At 38.6% G+C, this 12089-nt stretch overlaps 1 protein-coding gene across 3 annotated transcripts in view; it reads right to left on the bottom strand.

The window, feature by feature from the left end:
* Positions 1–1811: 1811 nt before the first annotated feature.
* Positions 1812–12089, bottom strand: part of EPS8 (EGFR pathway substrate 8, signaling adaptor) — a gene marked incomplete at both ends in the record, with an annotated part of 53304 nt that continues 43026 nt past the window's right edge. For all 3 annotated transcript variants that reach the window (XM_079534887.1, XM_079534888.1, XM_079534889.1), the window contains 4 exons: positions 1812–1925; positions 6973–7102; positions 7482–7662; positions 11073–11310. In XM_079534887.1, the coding sequence (XP_079391013.1) occupies positions 1812–1925; positions 6973–7102; positions 7482–7662; positions 11073–11310 (663 nt within the window). The remainder of the gene's footprint in view (positions 1926–6972; positions 7103–7481; positions 7663–11072; positions 11311–12089) is intronic.

Below are 12089 nucleotides of genomic sequence, written 5' to 3'. Positions count from 1 at the left end.
AGAACAGTCTGAGACTTTATGTAGTTAGTCATTCATCACGCAGTGAAGGGGACTGCTGTACAGCAAACACATTGGGCTGGATAGATATGGATGCATACAAGTGAGGGTGCAGGAAAGAAAATTTAAAATATGGCTTAGAGAGTAGTTCAAATCTTGGGAGGACCAGACCTGACTTTTAATGACAAGTTGGGCAGTGAGACAGTCAACTTTCTCCCGTAAAGTTGTGTGTATAGGTTGAATGGATGCAGTCTTCACGAATGTGTTCTGGTTCAAATGCCTCCACTAGGGAGCATGTGATAGGGGAGTCACATTTCTTTCAGAGGGTAAGACAGAAATCCTCTTCTTGGCAATTGCTGTTGTATTTGGAGCCTTAAGTTTGGGACTCTTCACTTTCAGAACCACTTCTGACTAAGACCACATTTAAATGACAGGTGTCATATGTGCTTTTAACCAGACTAAATATATAAACTGACACATAACCAACACACAGAAATAGTATTTGTAAGGACATTTACAATAAATGGCACTAAACACCTTTATTAAGATTTTAATTTCTTTTATGAAAAAAATGAATAGGATTCTTTTTTTTTTTTTTTTCTTGTACACAGAGGAAAAGCAAACTAATGGCAAAAATCAAGAACACTTTCTTATTTCAATACCATCTTTGTAGCCACAAAGATACAACTATTTAACAGACAAGAAATACTGTTTATTGCAGACTTTAAGCTGATTCATGTGGAAAAGGCACTATGAAACTTAATCAAACTAGATGATTAAATTTGTCTAAATTAAGTGATATTATATATTATATATAATACATATATTATATATAAAATCACAACACCATTTGAAGTAACAGAACATTTTTGTGACAAAAATCATCGCATCTTCAAAAATAATATTTATTGGAAGGGTCGCTTCCTTTTCTCTCCCTTTTGACTCCAGGAATCCAATTTTCCAAAAGATTACATTCATAAAGGAACAACAGCTTTTTACATATGGAAAAACTGACGTCTGGGATCAACAAGCAAAGTCTAGATTATACACTGTTCCTCCGACAGGTTAAGTTACAAACAAAAAAGGCAAGTGTATTAAAAAAAATAATGAGAATTGTTTCATGGCTACCTACAGCAGATCTGATCCCCTCTTTCAGCTGAGTTGTGTTACTACTTTCTATTAATTCCTTCTTGTGCAATATTATTGTTCATCACAAGTGAAGTATTGATAAAATCAAAGTACAGAGTATTATTTTGGTATAAACAGCGTCATTAGTAATAAAATACCTTGGGAGCAATGCAAGAAAGATTCAGTCTATGCTGGGCTGCTGTTCATACCCTAAACATTACCTCTTTAATTGCTGGCATCAACTAAACATCCTGCAGCTGAATGCACTGTAAGAAAGACATAGTTGCAAACTACAGCTGGCGATGGAATTCAGAACTATATTATTACTAAAGAGTTCAAATGCTTTTTATTGCTGGCTCAAGTCTCCTAGGATGGATCAAAAATAAAAATACATTCCAGTTTACCTGTCACTGAAATGTTAATTCCATAAAGCCAAGGCTTGTCTTTGGGTATAAGTGACTCTAGTGCCAATAGTTTCACCTGTCAGTAACTTACATTGGATTTCTCATTTTCATTTTTAATGATGAGAAGCCAGCAGCAAGTACTTCTGCAGATACTACTGTAAGTTTTCTTTATGTTGGCTAGTTATGTATTTTTACAGAGTAATAAGACATTCCCCTTCACTAAAGCAAAGCTGGACTGTATAATGCTATGGTCAGTGGAGCTAAAGAAAAGAGGAAAGACTTTTAGTGGCTGCTTCCTTCATCAAAAGACTCCACACCTGAATCTGATGCAGCTGCACTGATTTTTTCTTGTCGTCTTCTCATAATTTCTTGCAGTTCTGAACTGCCACTGTTAGCCTGCAAAGAAAGAAAAAAGAAGAGCTGTTAATCTGTGATTTTGACAAAAGATGAAGTTCTACTGACAGCATTTTATTAAGACAGATGTTTGAGCAAGTTAAACATATCTTGTAGCTCCGCCACTAAAAATGCACTAAGAATCTGGTTATGTGACATTCGGAAAACAGAAACATTTACGCTATTCCTAAATGTAGATCAGAAAAGAGCCTATAAACTGTTAACCAGCTTGATTTTTAACACTGCTGGGTACCATTACCTCTCATGCAAGACCCCATTAGCATTGGATACTCATGGAATGAAACACGGCCTAAATACAGAATTAAAGTCCACCGAATTTGCTAGGATTTCACCCGAGTACTTAAAAATCATGGCAATTGTATTTAGAAATTAAAGCACAAAAAACCTTGGGCTTCTAGATCTATGTCACCACTAAATTTATGCATGCCCATGGATTTGCACAGCCAAGGCCTTAGTGAGGATTTGGATTACTAATCTTAGTATTCTACATCACACCGTGTGACATCAAGCATTTGCTGATCAAAGATGCAGTACTAAAACCCAGAGCACAGTAATAAGAATTGAATCCTATTAATGTATCCATGTTGCCCGAGAACAGCATTCTGAGGACAAGGCTTAATTTCACAGTCAGGGTGAAAGAACAGTTCTGAAGAGCTAAGTCAAATAGATTTCTTTGAAAACATAAATTAAGTTATTAACAAGGCCAGGATGCACATACAATAGAGCATAACATTACAAAGCACACAACTTTGAATAAAGCTAGGAGAGTATGGAATAAGATCTATATCACTGCTGTGTTACTTGCCTGGAGCACAACCTTCTAAGCTTAAACTCTAGCTTCCCAAATATCCCCTCACTAAAGAAACAGAAACTGTTTTTGAAACTTGTGAAATAAATTTCTGGACTGTTATTGGGAAAACATCCTTCAACTGATTCTTCAATTTTCTCTTAGAATTTATCTCATGACAGGAAATTTAATTTAGATTTATCCCATTAGGTCTATTACAGTGCATTATTTGATGCCATGACCTGGCAGACAGGTTGGGCATCTGAAGAGAGAGAGGGACTTATCCTAGCTAAAGTACCATTGTTCTCTCCCCTTCTCCCTGAGTGAGAGTAGAAAGCAGGGGGCACATAACTAACTCCCTGAAGGTGATAGACCACCTGGAATTGTCTTCATTCATCTTATCCTTGCCCACTTCCAGATACAGAGCAAGCACAGTAGCTGCACTTTACTGAAGTAATGCATAAAGAACATTAGCAAGCTTGCTTTATCAAAGCTTGCTTTATCAAAGGTCACATAGATTTCTTTTTTTCTGCAAAGAACTGAGCTTCCATGGCTGCAACAGTTTATCTTCCTGATAACATCAGTAAAAACCTGACTGATGGGCTTGAAAAGCAACTGCAATACAACACACGCCTCAACACAACAGGCACATCCTGCTGACACAGGGCACAGCATAGCTCAGCAGCCCAGGGCTGTTTTGGGGAACACAATTCTTTGAACAGACTGTTAGACTTCAGCTCTGCTGATTTACTCAGCTTAGTCTCTAACCAAATCATGAGGTATCAGTAAGCCAGTAAATTTTACACTCTTTAGACTCAGACTGCTGAAATCAGAATCAACAAAAGCAATGATAGAACCGTGAAATGGCCTGAGTTGGAAGACATCTCAAAGATCATGTCATTCCAACCCCCTGCCATGGGACTGACAAGGGAGGCACTAGACAATGACTCCCACTGACATGGGACTGACATCAGGCACTAGACAAGGCTGCCCAAAGCCCCATCCAACCTAGCCTTGAACAACTCCACAGAGAGGGGGGCATCCACAGCCTCTCTGGGCAGCCTGCTCCAGCACCTTACACCACTGTCTCAGTGAAAAGCTCCATTGGTCCATCACATTTCTATGTCTGTATTGCTCCTTACAACCAGGTGCCCCAGAGAACAAGCAATTTGATGCATGGACTAGATAAAAACTATTTTCATGTGTTCCCATGCTTTCCATAGATGGAGTAGGAAAACAACAGGAATGTGGACTTGAAGTTTTCCCACCGCAGAGATGACAAAGCCAATGTTCAGGATATTTTATCTCTACGCTTATCTTCTGATTAATGTTCTTCATGCCCAGAGCTCCTCAATATTTGAAGAAATGCACACACAAGATCTAATGATCACTGCAACTATTAACATTTTCAATTTGCAGAGAAAAAGTTAATCCACACAGCTGACTGGCCGCCAATTGGGTAAAATGCTCTGTAGTTTGCATACAAAGTGAACTTCAACATTATGGAGCAATCCTGAACAAAAGCTCCCTAGAAGGCATTCCCAATCAGTACAAGGTGTATGGAGCATCTCAGTCTGCCTCCTCCTGAGATGCTGCTACTTGCAACCACCATCTTCTTGGACAGAAATGGTGTTTGGCCCTAGCTATGTCCAGCTGTTTTGCTCTCTGACACACTGATCTCATGCAGAGTTTTCTTTTTGGTTTTGCTTGGCCAGACTTAGAAAGCTGCCAAACCCCAAACATCTCCACTACATTCATGGTCTGCTCCTTTGTCATGTTTATACTGGGGCCACAAAACTCTGAGAGGAGTCTTGCTGCCTTTGATGTTTTAAAGTGGTTTGGATTCAGGTTTAAATGGAGTCCTCATAAAGATAACATGACTAAATTCCAATAACAATTGGAATTGGAACTCCAATTTCAGAATACTTAATTCCTCCACCTAAGGCTGAAGAACTTAAAAAAACAAACAAAAAATGCAGCTGCATACAGGCAAGGGTCTGGTTTTCAGTATCAGGGAATGCAGGCCCAAATTTGAGAGACGGGGCTTTCATTGACCTGCAGAAACTGTATGAATCAAGGAGCACTCATGGAAATTCCTGGCTACAAATAACAAGCATAGATGAGGCAGGGAGTTCTGTAATGGTAGACAGCATATGGGTTTCTTTTCTCTTGGCCATTATTGTTATTTATGCATAGCACACAGGACATTTACAGAAATATGATACCAAAGTACTAGGGAAAGAATGCCAGAGCTACAGAACTTCATGAGAAGTTGTCACTGATTAATTGTGTAGGACAATTACTGTGGTCAAGGCCATAATCATACTTATAGAAAGCATTCTGTTTTTCCTTGCTGTATAATAGGTCTGACACTGGTATGAAAAGTACATGTGCACTTAAATGCTTCTGTAATTGGAAATGATTCTAGTTTGACCAGTAAAAAATAACCTTGCTTGGAGGACATGAGCCCATGTTTCCTGACTCACTGTTAGACTTTTTGGGACTTATTCATCATGCACATTCCTATAGATTATCTTAAACAGAGATGGACAGCTTTTCTGAGACTTGCAATATGAAATTCAGATATTACAAATGACATGATACATGAAATACAAAATATTGACAGAAAGGAAGATGTGCCTTTGTGTTCCAGACAACACAGCAAACACGCTGTAATCAAAAATTTCTTCAGTTGTGAAAATCATCAGTTAAACCTCAAATAATTAAGGTAGAAATAAATATTTGCATTACCTTTTCACTAACAAAATCCAACAACCTTGGTAAATTCTCAGGACCCACTTATTAACACTGGGCAAGTTTTTACTGCTAAGTTTCCTGCAGAGTAAAGCCTAACTGAGGTAAGCAGAAAAACATCACAAAGAAGGAAAGGCCAGACCTCTACAATCCCATGCATCTGTGGTTTTCAGCCTAACTTCTGCCACTGTAGCAAGGAGTGCTTTTCAAGATTTGGAGGCAGAACCCCACAAACAAGTCTAACACAATCATGAAGTTAGCTTTACACTCTACAGGATGCCACCAAGTCCTTTGGCAGGACAGACAGCTCTTTACAAGAAATGTTCTTCCAGGTGCAGTGTCAAACTCTCACCTCCTGGATCTCCACCATCAAGACTACATCTCTGAGATGTTTACATTGCTCCTCTGATCACATTCTGAAGCATATTGGCCAGAAACTGTGTATTTAAGAAAAAGGAAAAAAAACCTAACCCTACTTAAATTTCTAAACAATAACATTTATTAATAGTGATATGGAAGTAAATTTGACTTCTGATGATTTTGTACTTCCATACATGGGGACTTTCTTCATGAAACTTAAGACTGTAGACATTCGAGAGAAGCTGAAGTATATACATGCCTACTCAATAGGAAATAATGGATTGCATTGGAGTTAGCAACATATTCCTAACATGAAATTAAGACTTGAAGCAATTTTGATAGTGTTAATAGCAATGCACTCTGGTCCATGCTGATCAGGTAAATTGTAAAATATGCATCATCTTAAACTTCTCTTTTAAAATAGATCTGGCGGTTGAAGTTCAAATTCTTTAAGGAAATTTCTTTAAGGAAAGCTGGAAAGTAGTTCCAGCTTTCTGATGAGATAAATAAATATACATACATATTAATTTTCCTTTAAACAGGATTTGAAGACTGAAGCTTCTCTGTGGACTAGTCTCATCTCTAGACATTATCTAGCCTATTTTTCTACTTCCTGCATCAAGTTAAAAAGAAAAAAATAAAATAAAAAATATAGCTGTTTTCTGGTTTTAAACTGGTAAACATTCTTCCTAGGGCAATTCTTAATCCTAGCTTTTAATTTTTTAAGGAACAATACCAGTGTAATGAGCAATGAGCATAGAAGTACTGTACATATTTCCATGGCTCGGTAATTCTGCTAGCACGCTGTTGAGCATGTTTTGCTACACTTAGGATCCACCAATGAAGATGCACTTAAGCTTAAGTACCACCGTGTACTTCTTCTAATGCTTTGTGGACCCCTTTAGAAGTGTGGAGACATCCCACCCAATGTTTTGAGGAATGCTGCTCAATGCAGTAATACCAAATAACCCAGGTACAAATGATGCATATCAACATGATGAGAACTGAGGGAAAAAAAAACATATCTTGCAGAAAGAGCTCTTCCACATATTCAAAAATGATGACTTGAATCATATATCCTAGATATCAGTGAGCCAGCATTAGAGTATTAGGAAGAGTTATACATACCTCCAAAGCAGACTTCTGTACCGTAATTTGGCTGTAGACTCTAGACCCTTCTGGGCAAACAGTCCTCAGTTCCTCTTTATTGAGGGAGAAAAGCTGAGCTCCAGTCAGCACACCAAGGCTGTTCACAGTCCTGGGGTCACAAGGAACAAGCAAGAAATAAATAAGAAATTGCTGTCCAAAGAAGAAGAAGAAGTCTCCACCTATCATCACTTCAAGTAGAGTTACCAAATCAAGATAAAACTGCAAGCAACAGGACAACTGAAGTTGATTCATACATGTCATAGCCAGTACCTTTTGGTGGAGGCTAATGTGCACACATTTTTTTCAGATATATATCTCTCTATAAATAACTATGAGGTAGAAATAGACATATTTGCTAAAACATTATTTTTTTCCAAGAGTATCTTGCTCTTCTGAAATCTTCTTGATTTTAAAAAGCAGTCAGACCATACCCAACTAACTGTAAGGAGAATTCTTCTAATAACTCTCAGATTTGTCCTCAAACTTACACAGGGTTGAATCCTTTGGACTGCAGCCATGCTTTCACATCCTCAGGCGAGGAGTCGTATGTGATGTTCACTACTGGGATGTTTGGCCGTGGCACATGGAACTTCCTCTGGGCATTGCTGCGGCCAATGGTGAGCCGGTGAACGAGTTCATCCTGCACCTCTTCCATCTGAGATTTCCTGCCTGGAGAGAAAGGTGCCCCACAAGAGTTACTCTCAAGAGTGCTTTATCAAGGCAAGGTTATTTCCTACGCTCTAATTTAAATCTTATACTTTCTTTTTTTTTCTTTTTTTTCTTTTTTTTTTTTTCTTTAAAGATCTATTCATTAGCTCTGGCTGAGTTATTATTCACCTTGTTCCCCAGGGAAGACTTCAGTATTCCCACTCCTGCCTTTACCAATCAAAACATAATAAATATATACATTCAACTGAGACCCCAGAAAGAAGAGAGAAACTTGGTGTTGCAGAAGTAGACAGAGCAGTTTAGCACTCAAGCTGGAAAATGGGCAAAGATGGCTGGACTGTTCAATTGCCATAGTTTGAATTTCTTCCAACATAAATTTAATAATGTTTTAAAAATGAAAATAAAAACATGAGGAAGAAAATAAAAGATTGTTTCCACTCTGGAAAGTCATCACAACTTCTTAGTACAAATCAAGATGAGACAAAAAAAAAAAAATTTACCACTGCTGAGACATACTGCCTTAAGCCTAATACTTTACTATAGTAATCCAATTTTTAAAGGATTTTAAGAGAAGACCACAAAAAATAACTTGAATTCACTCCGAGCCTCAGTAATGTAGTGGTAGTTGATGGAAACAAAGCCATTCTTAGCTTTAAAAAGAATAAATAATGAATTAGTTTACTACACTAGAGATAATGAAACTGGGGTAAGACTATTTTTTTCATTGAAATCAAACTGTGTAAATTTACACAGAACCCTTTTGCCTGAAGTATTTAGTTTCATTGTTGGTCAGTAGCATACAACAAACCAGAATGCCAAATATATTTTTCAATGCAGAAAAAATGTTCTAAGGAAATTTTCACAAAAATAGGTAGAATCTGAAATAGTGTAAGCATCTTCAGAGACAGAGAATGTACTGATTTTACACAATCTCATCATGCATTAACTCTGGTATTACTACAGAAAGACCTGACGTCAACTTTTAAATGATCTAGAAAAATCTCAATTTCCTTAACAAGGTATTTTCAGTTGTTACTATTCCACATTCTCAGTTTGATTCACAATGACTACATTAACATTTTTGCTGCACAAAGAGTAACTACATTAACTTTTCTGATGCATTCGGATGGCAAAAGTTTTCCTTTCTTCCCGTTACACTTGATGGCAACAGGGGAAAATGATACAGCACTACATGGAAAAACAATAAGAATGCAAAAATGTTTCAATCTCTCATTTCATTGTATATTTTCACAAGAATCCTCCAGGGACTCATCCCTCTTGCCAGTTACATGAATAAAAACAATGTGGTTTTGTTTTTTTTCTAATCACAAGTTAGATTACAAAAGAAAAATCCATGTTTTAACTATTTTCTTCTTTTATAAAATAGCCCTAGGCCCCAACCTGAAAGTGGACAAAGTATCTCCAGCAAAATATCTGAAGCATGCAGACCCTATCTGTATTTTTGTTTTCCAAAGTATGAATTGGAAGCCAAAATGACATGCTCAGTGATATACAAATAAAGACTTTGGACAATGTTATTGTAGTATGCACCAGTTACTCTCCCAGACAGGAAGAGTGCAAGAAAATTGCTATTGTGTCTCTATTTACACGGATTTTGGAAGACTTAGGTTTTATCTCTACCAGGACTGTATCAGAAGACAAATATTTAGCTGTTAGATAACAAATTCTTGCTATTGTTAGATGCATTATCACAAACAAACAAAATGCACTCAGTAGAGGTGGCTGCTACAGTGCACATTCCCTGCAACTGATTGGGAAGGGTTGTCCACAACTGTTGTAGGGGCAGGAATTTTCTGGGGATCTAGGCACCTGACGTTCAATGGGCTTGAGTCTAAACCCCTGGTGATGTTACAGACATCAAGCAAGGCTTTGGCTTGAGTGGAACCTAAGGGGCGGCAGATGACGCCTTGCAAGCACTTGGTCTACAGCAACCCTTCACAGCCCATGCCTAAAGCCAGAGTGACCTTCAAATTTATTATCTGTAGCAGACAGAGAGAGTCATCATGGATTTAAGGAAATGCACATCTGCTGCAGCATGTGAAGAGCATCTCAAATGGAGCTAACAAGATCAATTATTTGGGGGGAAGTTCACTGTCAAACTCCATATCTTTTGTAAAAAATTCCTCAGGTTTGTGTTTTCATTTAGGAGGCAAACCAAAGGCAGAGGCTGGCCCTAGTTTGTCTGTGAAGCAGCAGTGAGGTGTGTTCCTCCCAAGAGGCTCTTTTAATTACCAGCTAGACTGTCATGTGAGAAAGCTGAAAAGAATCTCAGAGTCTTCCTGAGTTCAGAGTCTAAGAGAGAGCTGGTGTACCACCAGGCAACGCCACAGCAGGCTGAGTGTATGCAAGCAGGGATGCTTCCCATCTGCTGGGAGTGCAGGGAAAGGGAACCTCTGCAGAAAGGACTACTCTTGGTTTCAGTTTTCATCTCAGGTGGAAATCAGATCTTCTGATAAGGAAGGGGATTAGAAAAGCTGTCAACTCATGAAAAGCAAAAAACCTCATTATTTTAAGAACTACTGGTTTAGAAGCTGTAGCAAGTGCTTGCCAACAAGTTTCTGTTATTTTGAGCTAGGCGATTTCATTACTTCAAGTATACTGAAGACAGATATTGTTGATTAGGGAAATTCTGTCAACTTAACCACTTTTCAGTTGATTCAGAGTGGGAACTTCAGCAGCAGCCGTGGTTTATAATTACAAGCAAACCTTAAGCAGAACATTTCATGACTGCTACACACTGCTTGGCTGCAGGTTATCATCAATAGAGCTACGGATTATATCTTCTAATTCTCCTAAGACAAGGACACATAAATTTGCTCAGTGGCCTGCCAGCTGCTCTTACTTTGACCAAGGGTCCTGGCTATAAAGACAAATTTCCTACACTACACTAAACACGCTAAAATGTGTTTTCTATGTGTCAGCCACTGTAAGCCTCCTTGGAAGCCTTGGATTTGTATTTCAGAAAGGTGTAAACGCCCTAGACAATGGTGGAGAGAAGTGTAAAAAGAGCCCAACTGATTTCAAAAGTGATTTAATCAGAATGCAGTAGTGAACTCAGGCAGGCAGAGTACATTACCCCGAATAACAGCATGAGCATTTGCAGCGTTGAAAACCGAGTGAAGATCCTAGATAGTCACAACAGAAGAGAATGTGAGAACATAGTACTCCAGGACTGGCACAGGTGCAAGGCTGTTTTTGCTCCTACGTACTTTCACGACTGTATAAAGAACTGTCTATGCATAGAACGTGTGTCTTGTAAATATGGGTTTATATCTAAGCATTTCTTAAATATTTATCTGAAACATAAGGCCTTAAGGAATTTGAAGATTAAGCAAAACAGACATACAAAGATGGGAGAGAAACATTCTTTCCTCCTTAGACAAACTTACGGTCCACAGGAACTTGTTTGTGCTTCTGGCTGTCTCGCGCAACACTACCACCGCTGTCACTAGAGGTGCTGCTTTGGCGGCTGACAGTTGCTGGCGCCTTGGGCACAGGAACTGGGATGGGTGCTGGGGTGCTTGGAGGCAGGGGGACAGCTGCAGGAACCGGAGCAGGTATCGGAGGCGGTGAAGGAGTAACAGGAACCGGGTCAGGTTGTTTAGCGACATAGTCTGTCCTTTGTTTCTGAAAAGATGCAGAGAAACTCAGTTCGACAACAAAGCTTGGAAAAGAACTTAGACAAAGCTTCTGGAGAAAATATTGGGGTGTTCTGTACCGCCTGATTTCATTTATTGCTCAAAAAGTCATCCTTGCCAGATACAGTCATAAAATTTGCCCAAATGTGATCTGGTATGGTTTTACTTCTCTTTCAGACATAAAATTCAGAACAATCGCATAATCTCAAATGTGCTTCTTTCTTCCAAGCAGACGATTTCTATAAGTAAAATTGTTTTAAAATTCTGAACTTTACTATCTGGCTCTTTTGAAGAGCTTCCAAAAATTTTGAATTGCTGGAGTTTATCAGTATAAAAACATATGTTTTAGAAATGTTCTGTTAGAAAGAGTGAAAAATGAATACATCCAGTCACTCCTAAGCCTAACTAACGGTTTAACTTAGGAACACCACTGAATGTGAGGTAGCACATTGTGTCCTGAACTTCAGACACTGCTTAAGAGATTCCTGCTCCTCCTCCCTACTGAGTTGTGCCATTTCAACTATCTCTATGAGCACTATGCGCGACAATGCGATTAAACACAAACACCACAGTGCTTTGAATAAGGCTGCTGGCTTTTTTTTTTCTTCCCTTCTTTATGAAGTGTTCCAACAGCATGCAAATTATCTTGCTGTTAATAGCTAGCCGGCAGGTGCCTCAAAATTAATTCTGCAGAATAATTCCTCTCCTTCTTTGTGTTTAAAATGGTTGCAGCAAAAGGCGTGCATTTTCCCAAAGCAATCCCAGTGA

This window comes from Tetrao urogallus, assembly GCF_951394365.1.
Source record: "Tetrao urogallus genome assembly, chromosome: 1".
Taxonomy (NCBI): domain Eukaryota; kingdom Metazoa; phylum Chordata; class Aves; order Galliformes; family Phasianidae; genus Tetrao; species Tetrao urogallus.
The sequence above is the reverse complement of the archived record's forward strand: the minus strand, read 5'-3'. Positions and strand labels throughout refer to the sequence as shown.